Here is a 21,466-nt window from a genome sequence, read left to right on the forward strand (position 1 = left end):
AGAGAGACGAGAGGAGCAGGTGCCCTTGCACCTTGAGGCCAGAGCAGAAGGGCCTGGCCAGAGTGGAGGATGGACAGAGGCAGGACAGGGACCTCTGGAGGCTGGTGCCTTCCTGCCAGGGCACTGGGAGCCCTGAGGACAGAGCGATCAAACCTTCGTCCACAAAGGAAGAGCCAAGAGAACTCTGGGGACCAGGAGGGCCCCGGGAGGCCTTGGGGGCTGGCCAGGGGGGTGGGGTGGGCCAGACTCACAGCTGTCCAGATGTGGGTAAGAGATAACTCTGTTTACTGGGCACCCAGTGGGAGCAGGGCGGAGGGGTGGGAAGGGGCTCCCAGGGCCAGTGGGGCGGGCAGATTAGGAGGCGGGGGCATGAGTCAGGGGTTTGCGAGCTGCCCCTGGGGCGCTGGTGCTGTCAGAACGAGTGTGGACGTAGCTGGTCGCAGAGGGCACCAGCGGCTGCAGGACTTCACCGAGGGACCCTGAGGCTCGTGAGCAGGTGGGCAGGGCAGGGAGGGGCTGGGGATGGTCCTTCGGTGCCTGCCCTGAGGGCTTCTACAGGTGCCCAGCCTGAATCTATGCCCAGGTGGGCCGGGCTCCTGACCTCCAAGGGGGTGCAGGTGGGTGGGGTGAGAATGTTACCATGCGCATGTTGCCCCTAAGGGAACAGGCCCACTGGCACCTGAAAAGAGGAGGGTGGCAGGTGGTCAATGGCAGCAGAGGTGTGTGTGGCTCTGGTGCGTGTGTTGCGGGGGGTATCTGATCCCCTCCAGGTATGGGCCCTTGTCAGCTTGTTGGATCCCACAGGCTCAGGTCTCGTCCACCCCAGACTCCTTCCTTCCTAATAGGGGTCCTCAGGCCACCCTCTCTCCCACCTAGGAGGCAGGATGTCAGCTGACACAGTATCCCCTTTGGGATACTTCCAGGGGTCTACCTGGGGCACCTGGCTCCATGCCCAGCGTGGTCGGTATTGGAGGGAACTGCAGAGCCTCCTACCACATGAGAATCTCAAAACACTTAGCTCAGGCTAATTCCATGGGAACTGAGGGCAAATCAGAGGGGACATGAAGATGGCAAGTCTGACCGTAACCCCAGCAGCAGGGATAATGACAGCAAACATTTTCATAGAGCTCGTTATATGCTAGGCACTGTTCTAAGCCCCTTACAGATGTAAACTTCCTTAATGCTTACAACAGGTCAATGAGGTGGGCATCATTATTATCAGCCCCATTTTACAGATGAGAAAACCGAGGCACAGAGAGTTGAAGTCACATGCCGTTAGTAAATGGCAGGGCTGGGCTTTGAACCCAGGCAGTCTGACTGCAGAGTCCATGATCTTAACAACTAACTCTAAACCGGCTAACAGTTGTTTTGCTGGAGGCAACTCAGCATAGTGCTTAGGGATGTGGCTGGAGTCAGGTAGTCCAGGCTGTAACCTGGCTCTGATACCTACCTGCTGGGTGGCTGAAGCAGGTAAATTTCTCTGAACCTCAGCTTTCGCATCTGTAGAATGGACTAATGACATTACTCTTCTTCCTCTTAGAATCCCCAAACCACTTCACACTTCACAGAATGCTTTGGGGATTCTAAGAGTTAAGGCAGTACAGTTCTTTGTGCAGTTCGGGCTGATTACACAAAGGTGGTACCATACCACTAGGAAGCTGTCCCTGTCATCTGGTCAATCCCCTCTCCCGCCGTGTCTTCCCAGCTGTGCTATACCTTCTAGGCTCAGATGTCCCACTCACCCTTATCTGGCCTGGCCCTGGCCAGCTGGCTAGATGGCCAGGTGTTTGGTGCACTTCCAAACTTGGGGCAGCGATCTGGGTCCAGGCCCTTATCAGTGCTAGGCAGCACAAGGCCTGCAGCCGGGGGGCGGCCGGGCTGGCGGGTGGCAATCCGGGTCATGGGTGCGCCCTGTAAGTCTCCAGCTGAACTCAAGGCACCTCTGTTTTCCCCTCTTCTCTCTCACTGATGTCTCAGAACCCTGGCGGGAAGGCACTCCCATTTTACAGATGGGGTGACTGAGGCCTACAGGCTGGAAGCTGCCCAAGGCCCTTCAGCCAGTCAGTGGCAGAGAGGCAGCCTGGACCTCTGGATTCTCCAGCTCTGAGGGCCCCTCTGACCATTCCAGTCCTCAGATGGGCAACCAAGGCCACAGTCCCAGCCCCATGGGTGGGACTTTTAGTGCCTAAGGCTTAGACACCCTGGAGGCCACTCAGCATCTGAGGCCTAAGAAAGTGCATGGGCAAGTCCAGAGAAGGAAGAAGGTGAATAAAGATGGAAGAGAAAGAGAGAGGAACTTTGGGAGAAGCAGAGAGGGAGGAGGAAAAAGAGAGAGAGAGAGAATAGGTGGGTCATCAGGGCCCTCAGGGGCAAAGCTCAAGACCTGCAGTAGGGACTGCCTCATCCTCAGGTCCAGGACCCCTCCCGCACCCCGTCACTTGCCCCACCTGCCAAGGCAGGGGCCTCTCCCGTTCTCCAGTCTGGTGAGATCCAGTAATTCCCTCCCTACCCCCAGGACTGCAGGGTCACCCACTCCTCAGAAAGAAGGCTCTTTGCACATCCCTCTCTTTTCTTTTTTTTTTTTTTTGAGACGGAGTCTCGCTCTGTAGCTCAGGCTGGAGTGCAGTGGCGCGATCTCGGTTCACTGCAACCTCCGCTCCCTGGTTCGAGGGATTCTCCTGCCTCAGCTTCCCGAGTAGCTGGGATTACAAGCATGCGCCACCACGCTCGGCTAATTTTTGTATTTTCAGTAGAGATGGAGTTTCACCATGTTGGCCGGGCTCCCTGCCCCATGCCCTCATGTGGCATTTTCCCACCTTGCTCAGCCCACCTGTGCAGCTCCACGCAGCCATGCTTCACACCTGGGCTCCCAGCCCTTCGCATCTCACCTGTGCTTGGCTGGGCGCGGTGACTCACGCCTGTAATCCCAGCACTTTGGGAGGCCGAGGTGGGTGGATCACGAGGTCAGGAGATTGAGACCATCCTGGCTAACACGGTGAAAACCCGTCTCTACTAAAAATACAAAAAATTAGCTGGGCGTGGTGGCGGGCGCCTATATTCCCAGCTACTCAGGAGGCTGAGGCAGGAGAATGGAGTGAACCTGGGAGGCGGAGCTTGCAGTCAACCGAGATCGTGCCACTGCACTCCAGACTGGGAGAGAGAGCAAGACTGTGTCTCAAAAAAAAAACAAAAAAAAACTCACCTGTGTTTTTAGGCTAGCGTCAGGCGCCAGTAACCCCTCCTCCGGTGACTCCACCCCTGGGTGCTGCAAACGCGTCCTGCTCTTCCTCCTGCCATACAGATCTTTGGCACTCAGCACATTCGGCCCCTGGGGTCCATGTCACCTTGGAAGCACTGAGGCTGCCCTGTGTTCCCAGTTTGCCTCCCTGTCGCGGCTAGGAGCTTCCCCAGAGTAGGGACAGGCCTTGTTCAGCTCAGCACCCCCTCCCACCAGCCCCCAGTGCTCAGCACGCCCTCCCACAGCCCCAAGTGCTCGACACCCCCTCCCATCAGCCCCCAGTGCTCGGCACCCTCTCCCCACAGCCCCCAGTGCTCGACACCCCCTCCCACCAGCCCCCAGTGCTCGCACCCTCCCCACAGCCCCCAGTGCTCGACACCCCTCCCACCAGCCCCAGTGCTCGCACCCCCCCCACAGCCCCCAGTGCTCAACACCCCCTCCCACCAGCCCCCAGTGCTCAACACAATGCCAGGCAGAGAGTGGGAACCTTTGTTGAACCGACCCAATTGCCTATCACCGCAATGCCCTGTGCTGTAGTGGGCGAGGGGGTAAAGGAGACCCCTCCACACCCAGTCTGGGGCCACCTTAGCTGACCCCTGTCCTCCCCTTGGACCTGCCCTCACATTCCTGGGGAGGGCACACCTTCCTCTCTGCTAGGGACACAACTGAGAAAACTGAGACCTCGAGCTCAGAGGCCTCTTGGCTGGGGCCTAGTCATCCTGGCTCCCCAGTCTCAGAGCCCCAACCCCGCAATAGGGAGCCATTCTTACAGTCATTCAGTAAATGTTTATTGAGCACCTACTATGTGACAGCCACTCTGCTAGGAGTGGGGAATTTCGTGGGGATTGAGACGTACAGGGTCTTTGCACTCAGGTAGTTTCCCTTCCAAAAGCATTGTCAGACAATATGAACACAAATGAATCAAGAAACCATGTATTGTTTTTTTGTTGTGTTTTGTTTTGTTTTTCTTCTAAAGAGTCTCACTCTGTCACCCAGGCTGGAGTGCAGTGGTGCCATCTTGCCTTACTGCAACCTCGGCCTCCCAGGCTTAGGCGATCCTCCCACCTCAGCCTCTCAAGTAGCTGGGACTACAGGTATACGTCACCACACCCAGCTAATTTTTGTATTTTTGTAGACATGTGGTTTCACTTTGTTGCCCAGTTGGTCTCGGACTCCTGAGCTCAAGCAATCTGCCTGCCTCAGCCTTCCAAAATGTTAGGATTACAGGTGTGAGCCACCACGCCCAACCAAGAAACCATTTAAAAATTAGTCAGGCATGGTGGTGTGTGCCTGTGGTCCCAGCTACTCTGGAGGCTGAGGTGGGAGGATCACTTAAGTCTAGGAGTTTGAGGCTGCTATGAGCTGTAATCATGCCACTGCATTCTAGCCTGGGTAACAGAGGGAGACCCTCTCTCAAAAAAATAAAAAAGAAGAAAGAAATCAGCAGCCCAGGCTGAGATAGTGAGACCCTGTTTCTACACACAGATTTTTTTTTTTTTTTTAATTAGCTGGGCACTGTGGCATGCCTATAATTCCAGTTACTCAGGAGGCTGAGTCAGGAGGCTCCTCTGGGCCCAGGAGTTCAAGGCTGCAGTGAACTATGATCATACCACTGCACTCTAAGCCTGGGTGACAGAGTGAGACTCTGTCTCAAAAAAGAAGAAAGAGAGAGAGAGAGAGGAAGGAAGGAAGGAAGGAAGGAAGGAAGGAAGGAAGGAAGGAAGGAAGGAAGGGAGAGGAGGGAGGGAGGGAGGGAGGAGGGAGGGAGGGAGGGAGGGAGGGGAAAAGAAACCAGAAGATGACAGATTGGGTCAAGGTGGTGGTCAGGGAGGGCCTCTGAAGAGGAGACATTTGAGCTGAGATGTGAGAAGGGCTGAGGTGTTGCGGGGAGGGTATCCAGGATATGGACAGCTGGATGTGCAAAGGCCCTGGGACAGGAAAGGGCTTAGTGAGTTCTAGGAACCACAGGAGGCCAATAGGCTAGGTGGGGAGAGAGCAAGAGAAATGAAGTGCAAGATGGGGTCAGGAAGAGAAGCAGGACCACATCGTCCAGACCTGTGGACCACTCCCAAGGATGCTGCAGCCCATGCCCAGTGGGCAGCAGCTATTTCTGAGAGAAGAGCATATGTTTAGAGCCCCTCAGGGGAGCTAAGGCCCCTGAAGAAGGGAGCAGCAGGTCCCCTGGCATTAGCTGAGTCCCAGGGATGGGCAAGAAAAGAAGCCAGGTGAAGACTAGAGAAAGAAGGAGGGAGATGGACCTGAGGGTCACCTGCCTGTCTTCCCCAAACATCCTTCGCTGCTGCCAGCCAGGCTTATCTCTTCCCTGCACTGCCCCTCTCTTCCGGCCCCTGCTCACCTACCCTCACACCTGCAAATCCAGCTCGTTCTCCCATTCCCTCCACACTTCCTTCCTCTGACCCTACCACCTCCAACACGTGGTTCCCCTCCACTGACATGTGGCCCCCTCTGGAAGAGGACCAGGACACCCTGGGATGCCCTGTGCCCCACTCAGCCTGTGCCCTCTGCTGCAGGGACCCGCGGTGCGGGTTATGCTGGGGGCTCGGATCACCGTGGACAACTGGACACTCAGGACCGCACCATGGAGGAGCTGCAGGTGGGTGTTCCCTGGCATCAGCAGTGCTCCCACCTAGAGGCTCTGGGGACCCAGTCCTAGACTCCTATCTTTGTTGGGGGTGGAAGAGCCCCTCACACCCCAGCCTCAGCGGCCACTTCCCACAGGATGATTACGAAGACGTGATGGAGAAGAATCTGGAGCAGGAGGAATATGAAGACCCAGGCGTCCCTGAGCCCCAGGTGGAGGAGCCGGCAGGTGAGCCCCTCTCCCTCCCTCAGCTGGGATGAGCTGCTGAGCCCTAGACAGGGACAGGAGGGGCACTTGTCCTCTCCCCTTCTCCACAGTCCTCCTCCCAAGCCCCACAGGCCGGGGCCATTCTCCCCTCAATTCTGGCTGATTGAAGGATAAACAGAGCTTTGTTTGAAATGATCACAGGAGGTGGCTGGGAGAGTAAGGGCAGTCACCCATCCAGTGCCCCTACAATGTGAGAAGGGCGGGCAGCCCATCTGGGACAAAGGCATGAGCCCACATGCCATCTGTGCCCATCCAATGCCAGCTTCCAGGCCAGAAAATGGGCTTGTTCTTGGGGAAAGAGGTCCTGAGAAATGAGGGGCTTGTGGGGACCCTCCTAGGTAGAAAGACACCAGGAACCACCCTGCCTTCCCTGGCCTGTCCAAGGTCTTAGGTAGGGAGCCCCAGGCAGGACCTGTTTACTGTCAACAGGACTTAAGTGCTGGAGATTGGGATTAAAGTTAAGAGGCCCCTCTTGGAAATGAGGGCTGCGGGTGGGGGGGGGGGAATATAAGGGGCTGACCCACCCTGGTGCCTGAGCTCAGTGAGACACTGCACTGACAGGCTCATTGAGGCAGGTGGGAGGAGAGAAGGGAGTCTGGTCTCAGAAGTGGCAGGGGAGGGAGGAGGTCCTAGGAGGATCCTGAAAATTGCCACTCAGGGCTTTGCCGTCACCTTGGAGAGGTCCCTTCACTTCATCACTGCGGAGGGGTAGCCTCCCTGGCTGAATCCCGGGTGTCCTCGACAAGGCTCAGACAGGGAGCCCAAGGCTAAGCCCAGCACAGGTGTGGGGAGCCTCATTCTGCTGAGTGGCCAGTGTGGGATGGGGCACTGGGAAGGAGGGGGCATCTGCCCGTGCCTGGGTCTCTGAGGCTCACGGTGGATGGTGAAGAGCCTCAGATGGGGGACGGTCAGGTCAATACTAACCGACCTCTGGTTTTCAGCTCACGACACCGAGGCAACAGCCACAGACTACCACACCACATCGCACCCAGGTACCCACGAGGTGAGGACCCCATCCTCCCCCGTTCTTTCCCATGCTGTCTTTGGGACCCACCATTTGATCAGGGAAGAGAGGAGCAAGGAGATAGAGGCAGCTTCAGGCTGGGGGAGACCCTGCAGCAGATAGAGGAGCGAGGATCCCAGGATATAGGTGGGAGGGATGCCCCACTGATGGGGAGGCCTGGGCCCCTTTCCAGGAGCACCCTGAGCAGAGATAACCTGATTGACAAGGGCTGAGTCCCCAGGCCCTCAGGCCCTGGCTGGGCTGTCGGGGGTCACTGGGGAAGCACAGAATTAAAGACTTGTTCTCCTCTGCCCAGGCCCCTCAGGTCCCCACTGGGCACTGAACTGTCTAGCTGGTTAGGAATTTGGGGCGGCCCTCAGCTATGGCCCTTGGAGCAACCACCTGGCCCCAGGGACGTGCTGAAGCACATCCACGAACAATCTTAGAGGCTGACCCAATGACTCCAAAGTCCCCTTTAGCTTCGGCCCGCCGGGCCTCTGCTTCCCATTCCTTTCCCTCCCCAGTGGCTTCTCCAGCATCCCTTTGGGTCAGGGTTCTCCGAATGCCTTCTACAATGGGGTAAGGGCCTGGCCAGGAAGTTGGGAGATAGGGGAGTGGTGTGAGCCGTATCTACGGACCCTTGAGCACAGGGATACAAGCCTCACAAGCACAAGCCTCTCTCGAGAGCGGCTGAGCACCCACTATGCCCTGGACTATGCCTGATGGACTAACTCAGGCGCATGGGGCCACAGGTCTACGTGGAGCTGCAGGAGCTGGTGATGGACGAAAAGAACCAGGAGCTGAGATGGATGGAGGCGGCGCGCTGGGTGCGACTGGAGGAGAACCTGGGGAAGAACGGGGCCTGGGGCCGCCCGCACCTCTCTCACCTCACCTTCTGGAGCCTCCTAGAGCTGCACAAAGTCTTCACCAAGGGTGAGCCTCCTGGGCCCTTCTGGGCCTCCTGCAGATGAGGATTGTTGTGGGGTGCTGTGGCCCAGCCTGCCAGCTCACTCCTCCACTGCCTGCAGGTACTGTCCTCCTAGACCTGCAAGAGACCTCCCTGGCTGGAGTGGCCAACCAACTGCTAGACAGATTTATCTTTGAAGACCAGATCCGGCCTCAGGACCGAGAGGAGCTGCTCCGGGCCCTGCTGCTCAAACACAGGTGCCCCTGCCTGCCAGGGCCTGGATTCCATATCTAGTGGGCCCCAAGTTCTCCCCCGGGATCCAAGTGGCCCTACCATCACCAGGCAGGGGCCCACTTTCCTCCACTATGGCTCCCATCTCTGACACCTTGAAAGGGGTGGCCATGTCCTATGCTCAGAGTTGGGGGCTGCTGGTCCCCCGGAGGGCAGACCTGCAAGGCCCTTTTCTCTAGCCACTCTTTTGTTCCTGCCTCGTCATTCCAGAGGCCACCCACTTACATCAACAACGTTCTTGGAGAGGAGGCTCTGATTCTCCTTCCATCCCAGGGTCTCTCTGGTCTGGTCTGGGAAGTCCCAGATGTCTACCCTTGATGTCTACCCCAGTCCCTTGATGTTCACCCTTGATCCCTCCCACCACTGATAGCTCGGCCTGAACAGCTTACTCAGCCCATGTCCCCTGTACGTCCTGCAGCCATGCCGGAGAGCTGGAGGCCCTGGGGGGTGTGAAGCCTGCAGTCCTGACACGCTCTGGGGATCCTTCACAGCCTCTGCTCCCCCGACACTCCTCACTGGAGACACAGCTCTTTTGTGAGCAGGTGAGTCAGTTACAGGGTCAGGGTCAGGGTGGGGCAAGGAGAGAGCTTCCTCAAACGCCAGCAGGGGTCCTGAAAAACCGTCCACAACAGGGGACCAGAAGCACTCCTGCGCCCGGGGTGTGTCAGGAGAGTTGGGAAGCGAGAATGGGAAGGGCAGGATGCTCAGGTCTCCCAGGTCAGACTGGCCCGAGGACTCCCGTCACCACCCTCCTTCCCACAGGGAGATGAGGGCACAGAAGGGCACTCACCATCTGGAATTCTGGAAAAGATTCCCCCGGATTCAGAGGCCACGCTGGTGCTAGTGGGTAAGAACAGGCATCTCTACCCTCAGCCCTCCACACCCCTTGTGTCCTGGCTCAGCCTGTCTTTCCCTCAGCCTGGACCCCCGCAGCCCCATCTCTTCAAGACACCCACCCTGGGCTCCTCAGCCTGGCCTGATCTTCTCATCCCCTAACAGGCAGCACCACCTTCCTGGAGCAGCCAGTGCTGGGCTTTGTGAGGCTGCAGGAGGCAGCAGAGCTGGAGGCGGTGGAGCTGCCGGTGCCTGTGCGCTTCCTCTTTGTGTTGCTGGGACCTAAGGCCCGCCACATCGATTACACCCAGCTTGGCCGGGCCGCTGCCACCCTCATGTCTGAGAGGGTGAGGAAGGGCCGGAGAGGGCTGGGCTGGGGAAGCTTGAGAGCTGGGTGGTGGCTGAGGCCCGCTCTCCAACCTGGCCTGGGTTACTTTAGGTTCACTGGTTTGACCCATTCAGCCTAATCCAGCTGCTGCTATCCTACCTGGCGGGGGCAGTTGGGGTGTGCAGTCTGGCCCAGCTCTGCCTGCTCTGGCCTGGTCTCGTCTGGTTGGCTTTGGCCTGGCTTAGTCTAGTCCAGCTCACTCTGACCCGGTTCCACCTGGTCAGGTCTGGCTTGGTCGGGCCTAGTCACTTCTAGTTTCATCTAGTCTGCTTAACCCACCAGGTTAGCTTTAGTTCCTTCTCCTTTCCCCACCCAGGGCCCCTGTCTGTCTCCCCAGATCCCTTTCTTAGTGGGAAGAGTAGGGGTGGGAGCCAGCAGGAAAAGCAGTTCCTGGCAATGGGAGCTGCTGCCTGAGGGGGTTCTGGTCCCTGGAGGCCCTGGCTGTGGACTCCTGGCTCCTTTCCCTCCGCAGGTCCGGGCAGCCCTGACCCTGTCTCCTGCCCCTAGGTGTTCCGCATAGATGCCTACATGGCTCAGAGCCGAGGGGAGCTGCTGCGCTCCCTGGAGGGCTTCCTGGACTGCAGCCTAGTGCTGCCTCCCACCGATGCCCCCTCCGAGCAGGCACTGCTCAGTCTGGTGCCTGTGCAGAGGGAGCTACTTCGAAGGCGCTATCAGCCCAGCCCTGCCAAGCCAGACTCCAGCTTCTACAAGGGCCTAGGTACCTGCCCTTCCCAGCCGAGGCTTTCTGAGCCCCCACCGACCCCCAGACACCTCAGTGTAGCCTCTGTCTCCCATCACATGTTCCCCTCTCACCGCTCCCTTTGCCCACATCTTCCAGCCTTCTTGGTCACCCCATTCCCATCAGACAATCTCCCCTACACCCTCCAGTCCCCTTTCCCCTCACCTCCTCCAGCTACTCCCTCTGACCATGCTCTTATATCCTCCACCACAGACTTAAATGGGGACCTAGGGGGCCCCGGGGGCCCAGATGACCCTCTGCAGCAGACAGGCCAGTTCTTCGGGGGCCTGGTGCGTGATATCCGGCGCCGCTACCCCTATTACCTGAGTGACATCACAGATGCATTCAGCCCCCAGGTCCTGGCTGCCGTCATCTTCATCTACTTTGCTGCCCTGTCACCTGCCATCACGTTCGGCGGCCTCCTGGGTCAGTGCCAATACCTGTCTCCCTAACTCTTGCCTCTGACCCTCTGGCCTCTGTCTCAGCCCCAACTTCTGACTCTGACCCTCCAGACCCCTGCATCAGGCTGACCATGACTTGCTCTATGGGCCCCTGGAAATGATGTCCTGAACTTGATCCCACTGTGACCTCTACCCACAGGAGAAAAGACCCGGAACCAGATGGGAGTGTCGGAGCTGCTGATCTCCACTGCAGTGCAGGGCATTCTCTTCGCCCTGCTGGGGGCTCAGCCCCTGCTTGTGGTCGGCTTCTCAGGACCCCTGCTGGTGTTTGAGGAAGCCTTCTTCTCGGTAGTTCTGTCCTTGCCCCACTGACCCTGTCATGTCCCCCGCCCCACCTGCCTGATGCACAGTGCCTTGCCCCAAAGCCCTTTGTCTGACCGACTTCTTCTGACCACCCTGCAGTTCTGCGAGAGCAACGGTCTAGAGTACATCGTGGGCCGCGTGTGGATCGGCTTCTGGCTCATCCTGCTGGTGGTGTTGGTGGTGGCCTTCGAGGGTAGCTTCCTGGTCCGCTTCATCTCCCGCTATACCCAGGAGATCTTCTCCTTCCTCATTTCCCTCATCTTCATCTATGAGACCTTCTCCAAGCTGATCAAGGTGGGGGCCTATGGGGATGTTAATGCACACGGGAGGTTGTGTATAAGACTGAGACAGTGGCCGGGCACGAGGGCTCAGGCCTGTAATCCCAGAACTTTGGGAGGCCGAGGCTGGTGGATCACCCGAGGTCAGAAGTTCAAGACCAGCCTGGCCAACATAGTGAAACTCCGTCTCTCTTAAAAATACAAAAATCAGCCAGGTGTGGTGGCATGCACCTGTAATCCCAGCTACTCGGGAGGCTGAGGCAGGAGAATTGCTTGAATCCGGGAGGTGGAGGTTGCAGTGAGCCGAGATTGTGCCACTACACTCCAGCCTGGGCAACAGAGCAAGACTCCATCTCAAAAAAAAAAAAAAAAAAACTGAGCCACTGTGTCCTTGCACATGTGTCTGTGCAGCATTTGTGTGGCTTTGCTTTCACCTGTGTACATAACCATGTGACTGTGCATATGACTGTGGCAACATATGTGTCTGTGTCAACATGTGTCTGTGTCTGTGTAGTCACACATCTGCACACAGGACTGTGCAGCTGTGTTGACTGACCACATAAGTGTTGGCACCTGCTGCCTGTGGCCAGCACTCTTACTGAGGCATGGAGGGTGCCTCTGTGTGCACATGTCCAGTTCATGACCACACATGATGTGAGCAATGGGTAAGTATGGGCGTGACACTGAGCATGTGAAAGTACATGCACAGTGAGAGCAGGGGGCACTCTGGAGCCTCTGAAGTCCCCCACTCCCTCCCCTGCACTTGTCCTCAAGAGCTGCAGGGCTTGTGGATGGAGTGCCCAGCCACCTTGGCTTGGCTCCCATCATCTTAAGCTCTGCTTGCCTTTGTACCTGCATTTTATATGGAAGAAGGGTGGGCCCTATGTGTTGCCCCCTGATTCTGTTGGATGGAGGGTCTTTCTGTGTCCAGGTCTTTTAACCCCTTGTTAGAAACTTCCCTGACCCTTGTTTCCTGACCTCCAGCCTTCTCATGTCTTCCAGGTCCTGGGTGTGTATGTGTGCTCGCACACACACCCATTGCGTTCCATGGCCCTCCCTGCCCAAACCTAGGCTGTCTTCATTCCTGAAAACCAGGCTGTAGAATCCCATTTATCCTCTGTTTCCATGTCAATTGAGGAAGAAGATAGATGGATGGATGGATGGATGGATGGATGAATAGATGGATAATGGATGGATGGACGGATGGCTGGATGGATGATTGATGGATAATGAGTGGATGGATGATGGATGGATGAATGGATAAATGGGTGGATAGATGATAGGCAGGTGGATGGATGGGTAGATGGATAATGAATGGATGGATGAATGATCAATGGATGATCAATGGATAATGGATAGATGAATGATAGATGGGTGGATAAATGGATGGATGATGAATTAATAGATGACTGGATGAATGGATAGTAGTGCTGGGTAGAGTTAGCTGGTGGTATTTTCCAGCCCCAGCCAAAGCTGGGAGGGAACAGAATGCCTTGGTTTTCTGCTGCAGATCTTCCAGGACCACCCACTACAGAAGACTTATGACCACAACGTGTTGATGGTGCCCAAACCTCAGGGCCCCCTGCCCAACACAGCCCTCCTCTCCCTTGTGCTCATGGCCGGTACCTTCTTCTTTGCCATGATGCTGCGCAAGTTCAAGAACAGCTCCTACTTCCCTGGCAAGGTCAGCACACCCTCCTCGCCTGTCCTTGCCAACACTGCCCTATCCCAGCCCAAAGCCCCCCACTCCAAATTCCCCAGTGCCCTTAGCTTCCCTTCTTTTTCAGATTCCCATTCCCAATTCCAACCTCCTCTGGCCCCATCCTTAGCTAGGGTTTCACTCTATGGGCAAGCCCCTCCCACTTTCATGGCATGCCCAGCCTGAGAACTGCTGGGGGAAGAAGAAAGGAGGCAGACATAGCTGAGGTGCAGGACAGGGCATTAGATGCTGATGGATCCCCTGGCAGAGCAGGGCCCCCTAGGTGAATATAGGGCAGGAGGAAGGCAGGAGGTGGGGAGTGACTGGGCACTGACCACTGGTCCTTTCACCTGCCCCCAGCTGCGTCGGGTCATCGGGGACTTCGGGGTCCCCATCTCCATCCTGATCATGGTCCTGGTGGATTTCTTCATTCAGGATACCTACACCCAGGTGACCCCTCCTCCCAGCCCTCAGACCATGATACCCCCCAGGTCCTCATTTCCACCCCCCAGCATGCCCCTTCCCTAGAATAGCTTTCCCCAACCTGAAGCCAGCTGGGACTACCTCTACCCCATCTCTGCCTCCTCTGGGAGTCCCATGTGCTTCTCACAGCCCCAGAGGACCCCTGTGGCCAAAGCAAGGGGCTGGGCCAGGTTGCCACCTTCATTCCTTAACCCAGAGCAGTAGGAAGAAGTATTCTTTGGTGCCAGGCAGATCTAGGCATGAATCCCAGCTCTGCCGTCAAATAGCTGTGTGATATGGGGGAAGCTACATAACTTCTCTGATTCTCTTTCCTTATCTATAAAGTGGGGAACGAGCAGATGGATGTAAAGGGATTAGTGTAATGATTAGGTACAGAGCAAGTGCTCAATATAAGTAAGTTCCCAAGTGCCGCCAACCTAACTGCCCGACCCCCAGGACCCTGGCTCCTCCTGCTCCCACCCTTCCCCATCCTCCTGCCCTTGGCATTCTTACCTGCTACCCCCTCCCACAGAAACTCTCGGTGCCTGATGGCTTCAAGGTGTCCAACTCCTCAGCCCGGAGCTGGGTCATCCACCCACTGGGCTTGCGTTCCCACTTTCCCATCTGGATGATGTTTGCCTCTGCCCTGCCTGCTCTGCTGGTCTTCATCCTCATATTCCTGGAGTCTCAGATCACCACGTGAGAGACAGGGTGGGGCCTGGGCCTGGGAGGGTGGGAGGCAGGGACCGTTCCCTGGCATTCTCCCAGGCAGGCAAGAGACCCAGGACTGCAAGCTAGTCCCTGCGGGTGTGTGGCCCTCCCGACTAGCAGGAATAATGAAAAGCCAGGGGCAGTTCCAGGTTTTGTGGGACCAGAAGTTGTATAATTTGGAGAGCTCTTTTTAAGAAAAAAAAACATGGCCGGGCGCGGTGGCTCACGCCCATAATCCTAACACTTTGGGAGGCCGAGGCGGGCAGATCACCTGAGGTCAGGAGTTCAAGACCAGCTTGGCTAACATAGTGAATCCCGTTTCTACTAAAAATACAAAAAATTAGCCGGGCATGGTGGCACGAGCCTGTAATCTCAGCTACTCGGGAGGCTGAGGCAGGAGAATCGCTTGAACCTGGGAGGCGGAGGTTGCAGTGAACCGAGATCTCGCCATTGCACTCCAGCCTGGGCAACGAGAGCGAAACTCCATCTCAAACAAAAAAAAAAGCGCCAGGCGAGGTGGCTCACATCTGTAATCCTAGCACTTTGGGAGGCCAAGGCGGGGGGATCACGAGATCAGCAGTTTGAGACCAGCCTGACTAATATGGTGAAACCTCGTTTCTACTAAAAATACAAAAATTAGCCGAGTGTGGTGGCATGCGCCCGTAGTCCCAGCTACTCAGGAGGCTGAAGCAGGAGAATCACTTGAATCCGGGAGGCAGAGGTTGCAGTGAGCCAAGATTGCACCACTGCACTCCAGCCTGGGCGACAGAGCAAGACTCTAGAAAAAAAAAGAAAAAGAAAAAAATGCAAAATGACAACTATAAAATTAGGTGCTGGATCTTGGAGGGGCCTGTACAAGCAAAGCTCCCTGAAGCTGAAGCTTCATTGCCTGCGAATCAGCCTTGAATGTTGTGAAGGCATTTCTGCTCTTAAGAGTTTGGATTCTCAAGATAGGGCGGGAGGGAGTGGAGCAAGGAACTCAAAGAGCAAGGGGCACAGAAGGCAAAACTGAGCTACAAGGACACCAAGTATGGAGAAGGAAGGAGAGGGTGGAGGAGGCAGGGGAGAACTCTGCTTACCCCTCGCCTTCCCCTACCGCAGGCTGATTGTCAGTAAACCCGAGCGCAAGATGGTCAAGGGCTCCGGCTTCCACCTGGACCTGCTGCTGGTAGTAGGCATGGGTGGGGTGGCCGCCCTCTTTGGGATGCCCTGGCTCAGTGCCACCACCGTGCGTTCTGTCACCCATGCCAACGCCCTCACTGTCATGGGCAAAGCCAGCACCCCAGGGGCTGCAGCCCAGATCCAGGAGGTCAAAGAGCAGCGGATCAGCGGACTCCTAGTCGCTGTGCTTGTGGGTGAGTGAAAGCAGGGTCGTGTCTCCACCATCCTCCTGCCCCCCACCCCCAGCCCCTTCCCCTTCCCATTCGGACCCAGCACCTCCTCCAGCCTCCCCCATCCTGCACCACTTCCCCACATCTCCCCAGCATCCCCTACTCACACAAGGGGATCCTGGAGGAAAGGCCAAGGCACTGGGCTGGGCGTCTGAGCAGGGAGGAAGGCGGCTCCACTCTGAGGCCTTCTCCAGACCAGACCCCACCTTCTAACTTATCGAACAGAAGTCCAGTGAACTGTGGGTTCTAGCCCTGCCCTGCTGCTAACCCAGTATCCCTCCTTGTCTCTGGGTCTCAGTTTCCCTGTCTGCACAGTTGGAGGGTTCATCAGATGTCCCCAAGTTCTCTTCCAGCTCAGCTGCTCCATGGCTGATACAAGGGGCAGTGCTCCAGGCATAGTCTAGGGATGTGGGGGAGAAGAAAGAAGGGTCACTGGGGTTGATTTCAGTTCTGGAGCAGCCAAGAGTCAAGCTGGGTTCGGTGTGGGCAGTGCCATGGTTGCAGATGGAGAGGGCAGGGAAAATTCTTAAAGGAGGCAGTTGATGGCATTCTGGGCCGGGGTGAGGAGAAACGTCTGTGTGTTTGACCTCTGTGACCCTCATTAGGTTAAGGGAGTGGGCTTAAGTGAGGCAGGCAGGGCTTTGACTACCTGCCAGCTGTGTGGCCTTAGGCAGGTTGTTTACCTCTCTGAGCCTGTTTCCTCATCTGTAAAATTGGGGTAATACCTATAAAAAGGACCGATAGAGGCCAGAGGTGGTGGCTCACGCCTGTAATCCCAGCACTTTGGGAGGCTGAGGTGGGTGGGTCACCCTGTCCAACATGGTGAAACCACGTGTCTACTAAAATTACAAAATTAGCTGGGCATGGTGGCGCACGCCTGTAATCCCAGCTACTTGGGAGGCTGAGGCAGGAGAATTGCTTGAACCCGGGAGGTGGAGGTTGGAGTGAGCTGAGATTGCACCACTGCACTCCAGCCTGGGTGACAGAGCGAGACTCTGTCTCAAAAAAAAAAAAAAAAAAAAAAAAGGACCCATAGGAATGGCTCTAGGCCAGGCGTGGGATCTCAATACTTTGGCAGGCCAAGGCAGGAGAATCACTTGAGCCCAGCAGTTCAAGACTAGCCTGGGCAACATAGCGAGACCTTGTCTCTACTAAAAATTTAAAAAAAAAAAAAAAAATGATCCAGGTGTGGTTGTATGTGCCTGTAGTCCCAGCAACTAGGGACACTGAAGCGGGAGGATCACTTGAGATCAGGAGGTCAAGTCTGTTGTGAGCCGAGATCACACTACTGCACTCTGGCCTGGGTGGCAGAGCAAGACCCTGTCTCAAAAAAAAAAAAAAAAAAAAAAAAAAGAAAGAAAGAAAAGAAAAAAGGAAATGGCTCCATATGGTGCCTGTGTTTTATTCCCAGCCCCATATAGGGGCCTGACCCCCACTGGCGCCAGGCCTCAGGCAACCTGGGCTGAGACTGTGCGGCTCCCCCACAGGCCTGTCCATCCTCATGGAGCCCATCCTGTCCCGCATCCCTCTGGCTGTACTGTTTGGCATCTTCCTCTACATGGGGGTCACATCGCTCAGCGGCATCCAGCTCTTTGACCGCATCTTGCTTCTGTTCAAGCCACCCAAGTATCACCCAGATGTGCCCTACGTCAAGCGGGTACAGGACCCTTTTCTGGCTGCCCAGCCTGGGGTGGTAGAGGGTGCTGGGGTGTGATAGGCACTGACCCCAGCCTCCACTTGCAGGTGAAGACCTGGCGCATGCACTTGTTCACGGGCATCCAGATCATCTGCCTGGCAGTGCTGTGGGTGGTGAAGTCCACACCGGCCTCCCTGGCCCTGCCCTTCGTCCTCATCCTCACTGTGCCGCTGCGGCGCGTCCTGCTGCCGCTCATCTTCAGGAACCTGGAGCTTCAGTGTGTGAGTGGCTGCCTGGGCCTGGGGCACAAGAGCTGGGAGCATGCGAGGGGCGCGTCTCAGAACTAGGGCAGGCAGGACAGCGTCATGGGTAAAGTCTGGGGCTAGGGCTGGTGTCCAGGTTATGGCCTGCCGTGTCCTAGCATATGATCTGGAGCACGGGGCCTTGTTTCTCTGCGCCTTCATTTTGCTCACCTGTAAAGGGGGGAATGATGGCACGGCTAGGGAGAGGTCAAGAGGCAGACAGGGTGTGCTGCGCGTGAGCTGGACCCCTCAGCAGCAAGTCCTGCCGTCTTCCAAGTCATTTGGGACAGAGTCACTCTTCTAATAGGATTCTTCCACAGGGTGACTCAGGTCACTGTGGGGCTGCCCTGGTGAAGAGGTCCCTTGCTCACCCTCTGCAGGCCCTCCCCTGCCAGGGTCCACATCCCCAAGGTTGCCTCCCGCTTTGACAACGACTCATTTAGGCCAGTCCTAGCTGCTGGGGAAATAAAACAGGACTGGCCCAAGGTTCAAGACAGCCAGACCCTCTCCTAACTCCGGAGGTGCCTTTCGTGCCCGGGGAGGGCTCTTCTGGCCCCAGGGTCTCTCACCCTGTCTCTCTCCTGTCCCTCCCCTCCAGCTGGATGCTGATGATGCCAAGGCAACCTTTGATGAGGAGGAAGGTCGGGATGAATACGACGAAGTGGCCATGCCGGTGTGAGGGGCGGGCCCAGGCCCTAGACCCTCCCCCACCATTCCACATCCCCACCTTCCAAGGAAAAGCAGAAGATCATGGGCACCTCATGAACTCCAGGATCCTCCTGGAGCAGCAGCTGAGGCCCCAGGGCTGTGGGTGGGGAAGGAAGGGGTGTCAAGGAGACCTTCCACAAAGGGTAGCCTGGCTTTTCTGGCTGGAGATGGCCGATGGGGCCCACATTAGGGGGTTTGCTCCACAGTCCCTCCTGTTGCCACACTTTCACTGGGGACCCCGTGCTGGAAGACTTAGATCTGAGCCCTCCCTCTTCCCACCACAGGCAGGGGCAGAAGCAAAGGCAGGAGGTGGGTGAGCGGGTGGGGTGCTTGCTGTATGACCTTGGGCAAGTCCCTTGACCTTTCCGGCCTATATTTCCTCTTCTGTAAAATGGGTATATTGATGATAATACCCACATTACGGGATGGTTACTGAGGACCAAAGATACATTTAAAATAGGGCTTTGTAAACTACACAAGGACTGTTTTACAGCAGTCATCATTTGTCTTTGAACCTACTCAAGGTCACATAGCTGGGATTTGAACTGAGCCGTGCAGCTAGGATTTGAACCAGGCCTTCTGATTTCGAGGTCCGAGCTCTGTCCTCTGTCAGTCATGCGTCCACTTTCCCTTCCCCTGTGACTCCTCCCTTCCCCACTCTGCTCCCAGCCCCTACCTTGAGACCCTCTTCTCTGGGCCCAGAGAGAGGCGTCCTGGTGAGGGCAAGGTACAGGCAAGGATGATCCAGGGATTGAGCCTGGGACTCAGGCCTCCTAAGTGTTTGGTTCCTCCCTCCAAACACTCATTAGTTCACTCATTCATTCATTCCACAAACATTTACTGAGGGCCGTGGAATCAGTGGACTCTGAGGGGACTGAGACAAACCCTGCCCTGGGGTGGGGGTGGGGGGCAAGGTACAGTTGATTCTACATTTGGATAGGGAGTGGGGGAGGGTGGGAAGGTAGGGGCGGGACAGTGAGGGGGTTTGTAATTTATTAATTGTGTATTTTCTAAGAGTTTTCAACATACTTCGGCTTCACATACACCTCCAGGCCCCTCATTTGAGACCCATTATCCTCAACCCCATCTAAACTGAATCTTGGGGAGAACCCAGATCTGACCAATTGGGGTAGGAGACAGCAGGCTCTCCAAGAACATGGGCAAATTTATTTTTTTATAAAACAAAAAGATAAAAAGAGTTGAAAGATGTGGAAGTGGTGAGAGATGGGGGAAACAGAATCAGGAAGTGGTAGAAAAGAGAGGAGGTGGCCGGGCGCAGTGGCTCACATTTGTAATCCCAGCACTTTGGGAGGCCAAGTTGGGCGGATCATTTGAGGTCAGGAGTTCGAGACCAGCCTGGCCAACATGGTGAAACCCCGTTTCTACTAAAAATACAAAAATTAGCCGGGTGTCGTGGCAGGCACCTGTCATCCCAGCTACTTGGGAGGCTGAGGCAAGAGAATCACCTGAACCAAGGAGGCAGAGGTTGCAGAGTGAGCCAAGATTGCACCACTGCACTCCAGCCTGGGCAACAGAGCAAGACCCTGTCTCAAAAAAAAAAAAAAAAAAAGAAGGAAACATCAGCCTTAGGGGCCACAGACTCAACATGTGTGTGTGGCAGGGTTCCAGCCCAACATAGGGTATGATTATTTATACCTCCCAGGCTAGCTCAGTCCATAGGAGGCTCTCCAGGTGTCCCTGAAAGCTGACACCCACCTTTCACCGCTTCAGCATGCTACAGGTCAGTTTCCTCATCTGTAAAATGGGGATGATAATGGTACCTACCTTGCAGGGTTGTTATAAGGGTTAAAGGAGACAGTGCAAGAAAAGGCCTTGGTTGGTGAAGAGCCCAACCTCGGGGGGAGCTGCTGGGATCCTTATCTTGATTGGGATGTCCCTGTCTCCCCCTCCCCTTGCTCCTTGAACATGGCCAAGGAAAGTGAAAAACAAAAATTATTCACTCTTGTAGCACCCTTCCACTTGATGCCTGGGAATAGGTTTTGCCAATAAATGTATCTGTGTTGGAGTGGCTGCCTTGCCTGAATTCCCGTTCCCAGAGTCAGGGGTCCTGGGGGTCTTGGCTGAACTAGGTGGGCATGGTGTGTGTGGCATGGGCCTGGCACAGGGCTGCATCTATGCAGCAAGGGGAGCCAGGCTGAAGTGTGACCCTGAGCCCTAGGGTGGGAGGCCAGCACCCAGAGAGTGGGTAGGGAGCAAGAGATGAGATTATGCTCTGAGACTCCTTCCTCTCCTGAATAAGCAAGACCTGTGGGGGTGGGAGGAGAGGCTGTAAGGGGACCTTACCCCCTGCCCCTTATACTTGTGAGCCCCCAATTCCCTTTAGATCAGTGGACCCCTTACCGGGAAGCTGGACAGCACCTTTGACAGAGATGACCAGAGAAGAAAACAGAGGCCCAGAGAGGGCACATGGCCACATAGGCACAGCGTCTCCTGGCCAGCTTTCTGCTTACACTTACCCTGGTCCCCTTTGGAGGCTCTGTCCCCTACCCCCAACCACTTCCAGCAATTCTAGGGTGCTGCTGGGCTAGGTGTCCTCCACCCCGGGAGAGGAGGGTTCCGGGACTGGACATCTGCCCTCCCCAGACTTCCAATGAGAGGTCAGTGCAGGGCTGGGCCGCCTGGCTTCCTGCCCTAGATCTATATTTACTGCCTATCCCCAGCTGACCCCTCCCAGGCTGGCCAGGGCAGCTGCCAAAGGGCCAGAGAGCTAACTCTGCCAGATGAGAGCCATCCCAGCATCCACCTCCCACACATAGCAGCTGCAGATCCCCACAGCCCTGGCCCTGTCCCCAGGGCTTGCCAGACCCCCCATTCCCCACCTCCAGGACCCAGAAGTCAGGCTATGAGACAAGCCTGCAGAGACCTCAGGCCTTAGGCATCCCCAGGCCTCTTCCACAGGCTGGCTGTGCAGCCTGGGACAAGCCAGTCCCCTCTCTGGGCCTCCGTTTTCTGCTGGGCTAATTCTTCCTGACAGATCCTTTCCATCGCTAGAAAAGGATCCTTTCCATCCTTTTCCAGCTCATCATATCTGGACTTAGGGGAATAAATGCTGCCTCAATTTGGGGGATCACTTCCTGCCCCTGCCAAGGGTTAAGCCCCTCTCCATGTTTTTAATTGCAATTCTGAAACATTACCTGGAGCTTGGGCAGCAGGGGAGGCTGGGACCCTGGCCAGAATCCTTAGGGCATTGCTACTCAGTGGGGCTCTGGGAGCAGCAGCAGCACC

At 56.3% G+C, this 21,466-nt stretch overlaps 1 protein-coding gene across 1 annotated transcript; it reads left to right on the forward strand.

Annotated features, from left to right (window-relative positions):
* Positions 1-414: 414 nt before the first annotated feature.
* Positions 415-20,246, forward strand: SLC4A1 (solute carrier family 4 member 1 (Diego blood group)). The gene is made up of 20 exons (XM_030799677.1): positions 415-496; positions 5,770-5,852; positions 5,978-6,068; positions 7,049-7,110; positions 7,863-8,043; positions 8,139-8,274; positions 8,727-8,850; positions 9,071-9,155; positions 9,308-9,489; positions 10,038-10,248; positions 10,483-10,695; positions 10,870-11,018; positions 11,133-11,327; positions 12,822-12,995; positions 13,371-13,460; positions 14,005-14,171; positions 15,285-15,538; positions 17,062-17,231; positions 17,318-17,491; positions 18,111-20,246. The coding sequence occupies exons 2-20, from the start codon at positions 5,838-5,840 to the stop codon at positions 18,189-18,191; spliced, it is 2,754 nt and encodes a 917-aa protein (XP_030655537.1). The 5' UTR covers positions 415-496; positions 5,770-5,837; the 3' UTR covers positions 18,192-20,246.
* The last annotated feature ends 1,220 nt before the right edge of the window (positions 20,247-21,466 follow it).

The sequence above is a fragment of the Nomascus leucogenys genome, chromosome 19 (genome assembly GCF_006542625.1).
Source record: "Nomascus leucogenys isolate Asia chromosome 19, Asia_NLE_v1, whole genome shotgun sequence".
NCBI classification, from domain to species: domain Eukaryota; kingdom Metazoa; phylum Chordata; class Mammalia; order Primates; family Hylobatidae; genus Nomascus; species Nomascus leucogenys.

Bases quoted from the DNA above. Each gene is read 5' to 3' on its own strand.
- SLC4A1 (XM_030799677.1), top strand. The intron at 10,696-10,869 runs GTCAGTGCCAAT...CTCTACCCACAG, and splicing joins CACGTTCGGCGGCCTCCTGG to GAGAAAAGACCCGGAACCAG. The intron at 17,232-17,317 runs GTACAGGACCCT...CTCCACTTGCAG, and splicing joins ATGTGCCCTACGTCAAGCGG to GTGAAGACCTGGCGCATGCA.